Raw genomic sequence first — 13,493 nt, forward strand, 5'->3', positions numbered from 1 at the left:
GCCCAGTTCACTCCTGTACACCGCCCTGTAATCTGTATATAATACACAGTATAAAGCTCCGTTCACTCCTGTACACCGCCCTGTAATCTGTATATAATACACAGTATAAAGCCCTGTTCACTCCTGTACACCGCCCTGTAATCTGTATATAATACACAGTATAAAGCCCCGTTCACTCCTGTACATCGCCCTGTAATCTGTATATAATACACAGTATAAAGCCCCGTTCACTCCTGTACACCGCCCTGTAATCTGTATATAATACACAGTATAAAGCTCCGTTCACTCCTGTACACCGCCCTGGAATCTGTATATAATACACAGTATAAAGCTCCGTTTACTCCTGTACACCGCCCTGTAATCTGTATATAATATCCCGTATAAATCCCCGTTCACTCCTGTACACCGCCCTGTAATCTGTATATAATACACAGTATAAAGCCCCGTTCACTCCTGTACACCGCCCTATAATCTGTATATAATACACAGTATAAAGCCCCGTTCACTCCTGTACACCGCCCTGTAATCTGTATATAATACACAGTATAAAGCCCTGTTCACTCCTGTACACCGCCCTGTAATCTGTATATAATACACAGTATAAAGCCCCGTTCACTCCTGTACACCGCCCTGTAATCTGTATATAATACACAGTATAAAGCTACGTTCACTGCTGTACACCGCCCTGTAATCTGTATATAATACACAGTATAAAGCCCTGTTCATTCCTGTACACCGCTCTGTAATCTGTATATAATACACAGTATAAAGCCCCGTTCACTCCTGTACACCGCCCTGTAATCTGTATATAATACACAGTATAAAGCCCCGTTCACTCCTGTACACCGCCCTGTAATCTGTATATAATACACAGAATAAAGCCCCGTTCAATCCTGTACACCGCCCTGTAATCTGTATATAATACACAGTATAAAGCTCCGTTCACTCCTGTACACCACCCTGTAATCTGTATATAATACACAGTATAAAGCTCCGTTCACTCCTGTACACCGCCCTGGAATCTGTATATAATACACAGTATAAAGCCCCGTTCAATCCTGTACACCGCCCTGTAATCTGTATATAATACACACTATAAAGCCCTGTTTACTCCTGTACACCGCTCTGTAATCTGTATATAATACACAGTATAAAGCCCCGTTCACTCCTGTACTCCGCCCTGTAATCTGTATATAATACACAGTATAAAGCCCTGTTCACTCCTGTACACCGCCCTGTAATCTGTATATAATACACAGTATAAAGCCCTGTTCACTCCTGTACACCTCCCTGTAATCTGTATATAATACACAGTATAAAGCCCCGTTCACTCCTGTACACCGCCCTGTAATCTGTATATAATACACACTATAAAGCCCTGTTTACTCCTGTACACCGCTCTGTAATCTGTATATAATACACAGTATAAAGCCCCGTTCACTCCTGTACTCCGCCCTGTAATCTGTATATAATACACAGTATAAAGCCCTGTACACTCCTGTACACCGCCCTGTAATCTGTATATAATACACAGTATAAAGCCCCGTTCACTCCTGTACACCGCCCTGTAATCTGTATATAATACACAGTATAAAGCACCGTTCACACCTGTACACCGCCCTGTAATCTGTATATAATACACAGTATAAAGCCCTGTTCACTCCTGTACACCGCCCTGTAATCTGTATGTAATACATAGTATAAAGCCACGTTCACTCCTTTACACCTCCCTGTAATCTGTATATAATACACAGTACAAAGCCTGATTCACTTCTGTACACCGCCCTGTAATCTGTATATAATACACACTATAAAGCCCTGTTTACTCCTGTACACCGCCCTGTAATCTGTATATAATACAAAGTATAAAGCCCCGTTCACTCCTGTACACCGCCCTGTAATCTGTATACAATACACAGTATAAAGCCCCGTTCACTCCTGTACACCGCCCTGTAATCTGTATATAATACACAGTATAAAGCCCCGTTCACTCCTGTACACCGCCCTGTAATCTGTATATAATACACAGTATAAAGCCCCGTTCACTCCTGTACACCGCCCTGTAATCTGTATATAATACACAGTATAAAGCCTCGTTCACTCCTGTACTCCGCCCTGTAATCTGTATATAATACACAGTATAAAGCCCTGTTCACTCCTGTACTCCGCTCTGTAATCTGTATATAATACACAGTATAAAGCCCTGTTCACTCCTGTACACCGCCCTGTAATCTGTATACAATACACAGTATAATGCCCTGTTCACTCCTGTACATCGCCCTGTAATCTGCATATAATACACAGTATAAAGCCCTGTTCACTCCTGTACATCGCCCTGTAATCTGCATATAATACACAGTATAAAGCCTCGTTCACTCCTGTACACCGCCCTGTAATCTGTATATAATACACAGTATAAAGCCCTGTTCACTCCTGTACACCACCCTGTAATCTGTATATAATACACAGTATAAAGCCCTGTTCACTCCTGTACACCGCCCTGTAATCTGTATATAATACACAGTATAAAGCCCTGTTCACTCCTGTACACCGCCCTGTAATCTGTATATAATACACAGTATAAAGCCCCGTTCACTCCTGTACACCGCCCTGTAATCTGTATATAATACACAGTATAAAGCCCCGTTCACTCCTGTACACCGCCCTGTAATCTGTATATAATACACAGTATAAAGCACTGTTCACACCTGTACACCGCCCTGTAATCTGTATATAATACACAGTATAAAGCCCTGTTCACTCCTGTACACCGCCCTGTAATCTGTATGTAATACATAGTATAAAGCCACGTTCACTCCTTTACACCTCCCTGTAATCTGTATATAATACACAGTACAAAGCCTGATTCACTTCTGTACACCGCCCTGTAATCTGTATATAATACACACTATAAAGCCCTGTTTACTCCTGTACACCGCCCTGTAATCTGTATATAATACACAGTATAAAGCCCCGTTCACTCCTGTACACCGCCCTGTAATCTGTATACAATACACAGTATAAAGCCCCGTTCACTCCTGTACACCGCCCTGTAATCTGTATATAATACACAGTATAAAGCCCCGTTCACTCCTGTACACCGCCCTGTAATCTGTATATAATACACAGTATAAAGCCCCGTTCACTCCTGTACACCACCCTGTAATCTGTATATAATACACAGTATAAAGCCTCGTTCACTCCTGTACTCCGCCCTGTAATCTGTATATAATACACAGTATAAAGCCCTGTTCACTCCTGTACTCCGCCCTGTAATCTGTATATAATACACAGTATAAAGCCCTGTTCACTCCTGTACACCGCCCTGTAATCTGTATACAATACACAGTATAATGCCCTGTTCACTCCTGTACATCGCCCTGTAATCTGCATATAATACACAGTATAAAGCCCTGTTCACTCCTGTACATCGCCCTGTAATCTGCATATAATACACAGTATAAAGCCTCGTTCACTCCTGTACTCCGCCCTGTAATCTGTATATAATACACAGTATAAAGCCCTGTTCACTCCTGTACACCACCCTGTAATCTGTATATAATACACAGTATAAAGCCCTGTTCACTCCTGTACACCGCCCTGTAATCTGTATATAATACACAGTATAAAGCCCCGTTCACTCCTGTACACCGCCCTGTAATCTGTATATAATACACAGTATAAAGCCTCGTTCACTCCTGTACACCGCCCTGTAATCTGTATATAATACACAGTATAAAGCCCTGTTCACTCCTGTACACCGCCCTGTAATCTGTATATAATACACAGTATAAAGCCCCGTTCACTCCTGTACATCGCCCTGTAATCTGTATATAATACACAGAATAAAGCCCCGTTCACTCCTGTACACCGCCCTGTAATCTGTATATAATACACAGTATAAAGCCCCCTACACTCCTGTACACCGCCCTGTAATCTGTATATAATACACAGTATAAAGCCCCGTTCACTCCTGTACATCGCCCTGTAATCTGTATATAATACACAGAATAAAGCCCTGTTCACTCCTGTACACCGCCCTGTAATCTGTATATAATACACAGTATAAAGCCCTGTTCACTCCTGTACACCGCCCTGTAATCTGTATATAATACACAGTATAAAGCCCCGTTCACTCCTGTACTCCGCCCTGTAATCTGTATATAATACATAGTATAAAGCCTCGTTCACTCTTGTACACCACCCTGTAATCTGTATATAATACACAGTATAAAGCCCTGTTCACTCCTGTACACCGCCCTGTAATCTGTATATAATACACAGTATAAAGCCCCGTTCACTCCTGTACACCGCCCTGTAATCTGTATATAATACACAGTATAAAGCCCTGTTCACTCCTGTACACCGCCCCGTAATCTGTATATAATGCACAGTATAAAGCCCTGTTTACTCCTGTACACCGCCCTGTAATCTGTATATAATACACAGTATAAAGCCCCGTTCACTCCTGTACACCGCCCTGTAATCGGTATATAATACACAGTATAAAGCCCCGTTCACTCCTGTACTCCACCCTGTAATCTGTATATAATACACAGTATAATACCCTGTTCACTCCTGTACACCGCCCTGTAATCTGTATATAATACACAGTATAAAGCCTCGTTCACTCCTGTACACCGCCCTGTAATCTGTATATAATACACAGTATAAAGCCCCGTTCACTCCTGTACACCGCCCTGTAATCTGTATATAATACACAGTATAAAGCCCCGTTCACTCCTGTACACCGCCCTGTAATCTGTATATAATACACAGTATAAAGCCCCGTTCACTCCTGTACACCGCCCTGTAATCTGTATATAATACACAGTATAAAGCCCCGTTCACTCCTGTACACCGCCCTGTAATCTGTATATAATACACAGTATAAAGCCCCGTTCACTCCTGTACACCACCCTGTAATCTGTATATAATACACAGTATAAAGCCCCGTTCACTCCTGTACACCGCCTTGTAATCTGTATATAATACACAGTATAAAGCCCCGTTCACTCCTGTACACCGCCTTGTAATCTGTATATAATACACAGTATAAAGCCCCGTTCACTCCTGTACACCACCCTGTAATCTGTATATAATACACAGTATAAAGCCCCGTTCACTCCTGTACACCGCCTTGTAATCTGTATATAATACACAGTATAAAGCCCTGTTCACTCCTGTACACCACCCTGTAATCTGTATATAATACACAGTATAAAGCCCCGTTCACTCCTGTACACCGCCTTGTAATCTGTATATAATACACAGTATAAAGCCCTGTTTACTCCTGTACACCGCCCTGGAATCTGTATATAATACACAGTATAAAGCCCCGTTCACTCCTGTACTCCGCCCTGTAATCTGTATATAATACATAGTATAAAGCCACGTTCACTCCTGTACACCGCCCTGTAATCTGTATATAATACACAGTATAAAGCCCTGTTCACTTCTGTACACCGCCCTGTAATCTGTATATAATACACAGTATAAAGCCCCGTTCACTCCTGTACACCACCCTGTAATCTGTATATAATACACAGTATAAAGCCCTGTTCACTCCTGTACACCACCCTGTAATCTGTATATAATACACAGTATAAAGCCCCATTCACTCCTGTACACTGCCCTGTAATCTGTATATAATACACAGTATAAAGCCCTGTTCACTCCTGTACACCTCCCTGTAATCTGTATATAATACACAGTATAAAGCCCCGTTCACCCCTGTACACCACCCTGTAATCTGTATATAATACACAGTATAAAGCCCCGTTCACTCCTGTACACCGCCCTGTAATCTGTATATAATACACAGTATAAAGCCCTGTTCACTCCTGTACATCGCCTTGTAATCTGTATATAATACACAGTATAAAGCCCTGTTCACTCCTGTACTTCGCCCTGTAATCTGTATATAATACACAGTGTATATACCCCGTTCACTCCTGTACACCGCCCTGTAATCTGTATATAATACACAGTGTATATACCCCGTTCACTCCTGTACACCGCCCTGTAATCTGTATATAATACACAGTATAAAGCCTGGTTCTCTCCTGTACACCGCCCTGTAATCTGTATATAATACACAGTATAAAGCCCTGTTCACTCCTGTACTCCGCCCTGTAATCTGTATATAATGTAGTAAATTCTTGCATGTGCTTTGTGTTCAGGCTTGCGGACTCTTCCGCCATGTGGTACTATCACTCTCATCCTGCTCTGCTGCGCTCTCCTGGCTGCTGTCATCGGGCTCTCTGTACAGTGTGAGTATTTCTCTAACCTGTCCTCTCAGTTTTCAGACGGATTTAACCCTTTACATTGCAGATACTCTAACTTCCACAAAGATTTTCCTGTTGCATGTGTTGAGTGACCTAGAGAGCACATGGAGAGGATTGGAGTCGTAGTTGTAGTTACAGTGCTCACGGTGGCTGGGCTTTCCTGTCAGTCCTAGGGCCTGTGACGTGAAGGGAATTAGCTTGGCTGATAGGAGTAGTAGTAGGTTCTACTGATTGGTGTGCCATTGGAGTCAGCATGTGACTGGTGGGCAGATATCTACAGATATATCACGGGTTCCTTTTTTGGTGGCAGGTCGTAAACACATCCAGACTAAGGGGAGGCACATGTTGTCACCAGACGGGGCTCATCACTGCAGTGCAGATCTCTATATAGGAAGAATGCTCATGCTATGAGGCCAGGCCGGAAGACTAAGGCTCAGTCCATGCTATGAGGCCAGGCCGGAAGACTAAGGCTCAGTCCAAGCTTTGAGGCCAGGCCGGAAGACTAAGGCTCAGTCCATACTATGAAGCCAGGTCAGAAGACTAAGGTTCAGTCCATGCTATAAAGGCCAGGTCGGAAGACTATGGCTCAGTCCAGGCTATGAGGCCAGGTCAGAAAGACTAAAGCTCTGTCCATGCTATGAGGCCAGGTCAGAGACTAAAGCTCAGTCCATGCTATGAGGCCAGGCCAGAAGTCTAAGGCTCAGTCTATGCTATGAAATCAGGATAGAAGACAAATGCTCAGTTTAAGTTATGAGGCCAGTCCTGAAGACTAAAGCTCAGGCCATGCTATGAGGACAGGCCAGAAGACTAAAGTTCAGTACATGCTATCAGTGTAGGCCAAAAGACTAAGACTCAGTTTATGCTATGAGGCCAGGTCAGAAGACTAAGGTTTTGTCCATGCTATGAGGCCAGGCTAGTAGTCTAAGGCTCAGTCAATGCTATGAGGCCAAGTCAGAAGAGTAAGGCTCAGTCCATGCTTTGAGGCCAGATCAGAAGAGTAAGGCTCAGTCCATGCTATGAGGCCAGATCAGAAGAGTAAGGCTCAGTCCATGCTATGAGGCCAGATCAGAAGAGTAAGGCTCAGTCCATGCTATGAGGCCAGATCAGAAGAGTAAGGCTCAGTCCATGCTATGAGGCCAGATCGGAAGACTAAGGTTCAGTTCATGCTATGAAGTCAGGCCAGAAGTCTAAGGTTCAGTCCATGCTATGAAATCAGGCTAGAAGTCTAAGGCTCAGTCTATGCTATGAGGCCATTTCAGAAGACTAAGGCTCAGTCTATGCTAGAAGGCAGGTCGTAAGACTAAGGCACAGTTCATGCTATGAGACCAGGCCGGAAGACTAAAGTTCAGTCCATGCTATACGTGTAGGCCAGAAGACTAAGGATCAGTCCATGCTAAGAGGCCAGGTTAGAAGACTAAGGCTCAGTCCATGCTATGAAGTCAGGCCAGAAGTCTAAGGTTCAGTCCATGCTATGAAATCAGGCTAGAAGTCTAAGGCTCAGTCCATGCTATGAGGCCAGGCTGGAAGACTAAGGCTCAGTCCATGCTATGAGGCCAGGTCGGAAGACTAAGGCTAAGTCCATGCTATGAGATCAGGCTGTAACACTAATGCTCAGTTCATGCTATGAGACCAGGCCATAAGAATAAGGTTCAGCCTATGCTATCAGGCCAGGCTGTAAAACGAAGGCTATCATCTTGATTGAAATTCTGAGCAACTCCTCCCCCTCCTTGCCCAGTGTCCGTCCTTTATTGACTAAACAAAAAGGTGTAAAAGGGGTTGGCCCAAGACAAGGATACAGGAAGTGATGACACACAGGAAGTGATGACACAGGAAGACAAGACACCATCATTTAGAATAACATAGCCAGCTAACAAACACATGTATACAATAATCTACTATCACCACTGGAGGTAACGTTATCCAGCCTTGCTCAGTGATCAATGCCAGATAAAGTTACTATGATCCACATGCAGATTTATTTACAGGACAGCGTCATTATCTCCAGCGGCTGATCAGGCGCACTAGAGACAACAAACGCACATTCCTTTACAGGACATACACGGGAAGATGTCCACTCCAATGGTTTACCCTGACACTGAGAGACATGATGACAATACACAATATATTAAATACACATCCTAAAGTAAAATGTCCACATAATAAAATTTCCACAACAGTCCCTCCTCTTTGTCATATGCTCCCCAGTGTCCCTTGACGAATCTTGATCTTCTTCTTTAAAAAAAAAAAAACAGTCTTGTCTATGAAAAGTCCTGAATCCATAAAACAAAACAGATGATGGAAAACAGAACGTCAATCTTGACACGTAGCTTCTTTTCTTCGGGAGGTGACTTAGGAGGTGGCGTTTCGCGTTGGTCGCCGGCTGGTTTGGGATCCTCTGCATCTGGTCCATGGTTTGGTCTTCAGGGCGTCTTGTCTGTTCAGGCTTCGGTATATCAGTCGATTAGACATCAGGAACATCTCACTCCGGCGTATAGAAGGAATGGAAACAAAAAAACATAAGTATATGTCCTATTTCCTTTCGCCCGGATCCAATGGAAAACCAGTGAGCCCCAAGACCTCCCAAAGCTTTAAAAAGGATTCCGACTCTCACTAATCATAGCTCCGCCCCTGCCCTGCTCCTGTCAGTATGGGCCTGACCCTTGTCAATGGTGTCTGCTAGCCTGGCATAACCATATACTTTCCTCACAACTGGAGGATCCCACATCTACGGGTCGCCTAGCTGCCCAGACACCCATACAGGATTAACAAGCGAGGAGCAGGAGCCAGAGCTAATATTAATATCGTCTATCAACAAATGCCTCCTTGTAACAAATAAACAAAAGTGATACTCTGCATTCTTTGACTTAGTTGAGCAGCTTCTTGCAGTGACCGGTGTGGATCCAGTTGTCTCGTCCCGCGAACTTCAGAGAGATTGGCGTCATCAGCAGCACCTGGAATGGCCCAAGATATCTTGGCTCTAGTCCTGTCCTCGGATGTTTCTTTAGCATGACCCAATCACCTGGTTGGCTAGAATGAACACTGGTTATTGAGTCTGGGTCCGGGAGCAATTCCCGAACCCGGTGGTGGACATCGGGTGATAACCCGTGGGGCTGCCTGGAGGGATACCTGATGGAATAAAAGGGTTACAGCGGAACATTCAGGCCATGGATCGGCCGAGGTTTTTACCTACTTTGCAAAAATCTGACCCAAGTACCAGCAAAAAAAGGCAGTTGTGTTTGATTGACATTTGAGAGGTTAGAAAGTTTGAAGATCGTTGTTTTCGGCACTACTTTACCCCTTTCTCATCGTCCTTAAAACCAGGACGAAGAGAAGCTGGATTAAACATGGTGCATCGTCTCAAGGTTAGATGGAGAGATGACGGAGGGATGAGAGAAAGAGAAAGAGAAAAGCGCTTCTCTTGGACTCTGCAGACTTAGCGGGGTGGGAGTACATGACAGTGTTAGTTCGCACTGTCTGGGACTTTTGAATGTCCTGAGGCTGGAGATTGATGGATTCGTGCAGCCACAGTTCTGCTTTCTGGAGGGAACCATGGCTTTGGAGTCTAGTGGGGAATTTACGGACAAACGTTTTCCCAATCCAGACCTCAAAGGTCCCTTCTTTGGGGATGGTCCACTCTGAACCTACAGTCCCTTGGTGCCAATCTTTGAGGGGCTTAACAACTCCTCCTCCATAGATGGATTTCATGTACTGCTTGGCTGTCCTATAGTCAGAAGTGGTACCCTTCTGATCCCTAATTTTCCCTAAACCCATGCTCGAGCATAAATTTTCCCGCGACCTACGCTAGGACTGCCCTGCGACCTACGCTGGGCGGCTGGTACCCCCCTCCGTTCGTCTCTGAGTTGCCTTAGGGTTTCTGGTACCGACACACGGACTCCGTTCACCCTAGTTAGACCTCAAGAAAATGAGTAATCAGTGTGAGGAAAAGGGCTCTCGCCGACACACGGTGGCCCTCTGAGTCTCCTAATGAGATATACCAGCCTCGGTTTTGGCTCTGAATAGTGACCTGACCACAGGATAGGGCTTCCAATTGACCTGGAGTGGAAAAAGGGGTGCACAGAGAACACACAGTACCTTCTGTGGGGACGAAGGGTGCACAGAGAACACACAGTACCTTCTGTGGGGACGAGGGGTACACAGAGAACACACAGTACCTTCTGTGGGGACGAGGGGTGCACAGAGAACACACAGTACCTTCTGTGGGGACGAGGGGTACACAGAGAACACAGTACCTTCTGTGTGGACGAGGGGTGCACAGAGAACACACAGTACGTTCTGTGGGGACGAGGGGTACACAGAGAACACACAGTACCTTCTGTGGGGACGAGGGGTGCACAGAGAACACACAGTACCTTCTGTGGGGACGAGGGGTACACAGAGAACACAGTACCTTCTGTGGGGACGAGGGGTGCACAGAGAACACACAGTACCTTCTGTGGGGACGAGGGGTACACAGAGAACACACAGTACCTTCTGTGGGGACGAGGGGTACACAGAGAACACACAGTACCTTCTGTGGGGACGAGGGGTACACAGAGAACACACAGTACCTTCTGTGGGGACGAGGGGTACACAGAGAACACACAGTACCTTCTGTGGGGACGAGGGGTACACAGAGAACACACAGTACCTTCTGTGGGGACGAGGGGTGCACAGAGAACACACAGTACCTTCTGTGGGGATGAGGGGTACACAGAGAACACAGTACCTTCTGTGGGGACGAGGGGTGCACAGAGAACACACAGTACCTTCTGTGGGGACGAGGGGTACACAGAGAACACACAGTACCTTCTGTGGGGACGAGGGGTACACAGAGAACACACAGTACCTTCTGTGGGGACGAGGGGTACACAGAGAACACACAGTACCTTCTGTGGGGACGAGGGGTACACAGAGAACACACAGTACCTTCTGTGGGGACGAGGGGTACGCAGAGAACACACAGTACCTTCTGTGAGGACGAGGGGTGCGCAGAGAACACACAGTACCTTCTGTGGGGACGAGGGGCGCACAGGAAACAAACACACAGTACTCCTGTGGGGACGAGGGGTACACAGAGAACACACAGTACCTTCTGTGGGGAAAGGGGTTACTCACACAGCTATTGGTATGCCCGGGTGATATATATCACCATGCTCATCAACTCACTTTCCTTTGCCGATATGATTCTATATTATAGTCAAGCTGAACAGCACACGAAGCCCTTTTTGCAGTGACTGATCAAAAACCTCTCGCTCAGCAGCAGCCCCTGAATTCAGACAGTAGTTCCCACACAATATCCCGAGACCCCCAGTACTCCCAACCAAATCTACAGAGAAAAGAGAGGGAGCGAGAGAAAAGCACCAAATATGCAATAAAAACCTAAAAAATAAAAATGAGTAAAAGAAGAAAAATGTAAATATAAATTAATCAATCAAAGAAATACCCAAACAAAAATAGACAAAAATAACTGAAAAATAAAAAAGGAGAAAACACTTGATTACATACATTGAGCTTCAGTAAAAAGTTAATTTTACGTTAAAACCCAAAACACATACAAAACCTAAACCCTTAGGAACACATACAATTGTGTAGGACTGAATTAACAAATCAATGTCCTGGAGGTTCCCCTGAAACCGTACAGGAGAACTCCTACCCACCCAGTCATTGAAATGTTAATTTGCCCCCAGCCCCAAACAGCTTCAGATTCATTTGACCAGAGAAGCAGGACTTAACATCACAAGGTCCCAAAACCGGTTTCTTTCACATTTTAACCGTTCATATTGGGATTTAAAATCCGCTTCCTGGATCCATGACCTTGGCTGTCCCTGGGTTCCATGTCTGGGACCATTACCCCACCTTGCTGAATAAACCACTTCACTTCTAGGTGTGGTTCTGGGGTACTTAGCAAACCTGTGTCTGTTGCCATTAGCAACGTCACAATATCGTGTAATGTGCCCGTATTCCCTGCATGCAAAACAACGAAGAGCTCGCCTCCGGGCACAATACATTGTCTGGGCACATGGCGATCTGACTTGGCGCACAACATTAACCATCCTAGCATGAGTAGCTCCCACACTACTATCTGTATTGAGTCCACTTACCACGGACTCATCTGAGGAATCTTCTGGCCTTGTGTTAATACGTCCAACTCCAGGGTCAGACACATTGTCCATCTCCATCCCTGAGTCGGTTCCACCATGCGACCCACAGTCCTCAGACTTCTCCGTGCTTACAGCCCATACATGGCCTCTAACCCCAGACACGTTACTCTCCAACGGTTGTTTCACTGACTCCGGCTGCACTAAGCACTGAGAATGTTCATCCTCTGTCCTCCTGCAAAGAGCAGACAATTCCCTTACAGCACCCTGTGCATGCGTCAGGCTTTCAGATAAACCTTCATTCTCCTTGCACAGCGCAGTATTACACCTCACAGCACATTCATACTCGGGGCTAGCTTCAGCTGCCTGTGCATGCGTCAGGCTTTCAGATAAACCTTCATTCTCCTTGCACAGCGCAGTATTACACCTCACAGCACATTCATACTCGGGGCTAGCTTCAGCTGCCTGTGCATGCGTCAGGCTTTCAGATAAACCTTCATTCTCCTTGCACAGCGCAGTATTACACCTCACAGCACATTCATACTCGGGGCTAGCTTCAGCTGCCTGCTGGACAAGAGATCTCAATTTAACAATTTCCACTTTTAAATCTTCCACTTCTCCTTCCAAACTCAGCTTCAGCCTACAAGACTCCTGATATTTATCCGCTATCCACCCAGCAGCAAACATCCGAGCAAACTTGCCTTTCCTTTTGCGCCATTTTCTGGTACCGATCAGGTTTGCTACACAATTCTGGGCCTGCAGCCATGGATCAGTAGATCCCTGCATAGCCTGAAGAATGGCCGCCGTGTCCTTCAACTTTGCTACTTTGCTACTTCTTTAAAAATACTTTCCATTGCACAAGAAACAAACACCACAATGGTTGCTACAAAATACACCATACTGGTACCGATCTCTAGGAGTTGTCCCAATACTTTTGGCACAGAACCTTTCTACACTGTAGTACCCGTAGTAAATATGCCAAACAAGTCTACAATTCAGTGTAACAGCCACAGATATACAAACATTAAGCAGAATCATCAACTACAGGACGATTTCACCACTAAACTGCCACTAACGCTCACACGATGGTTCCTGTATCAGACTGGTC

The 13,493-nt window shown here is 45.2% G+C and overlaps 1 protein-coding gene across 2 annotated transcripts in view; it reads left to right on the forward strand.

Annotated features, from left to right (window-relative positions):
* Positions 1-13,493, forward strand: part of LOC122937812 (C-type lectin domain family 10 member A-like) — a 67,150-nt gene that overhangs the window by 13,295 nt on the left and 40,362 nt on the right. For both annotated transcript variants that reach the window (XM_044292896.1, XM_044292907.1), the window contains exon 3: positions 6,183-6,272. In XM_044292896.1, the coding sequence (XP_044148831.1) occupies positions 6,183-6,272 (90 nt within the window). The remainder of the gene's footprint in view (positions 1-6,182; positions 6,273-13,493) is intronic.

Source organism: Bufo gargarizans, chromosome 1, assembly GCF_014858855.1.
Source record: "Bufo gargarizans isolate SCDJY-AF-19 chromosome 1, ASM1485885v1, whole genome shotgun sequence".
Taxonomy (NCBI): Eukaryota; Metazoa; Chordata; class Amphibia; order Anura; family Bufonidae; genus Bufo; species Bufo gargarizans.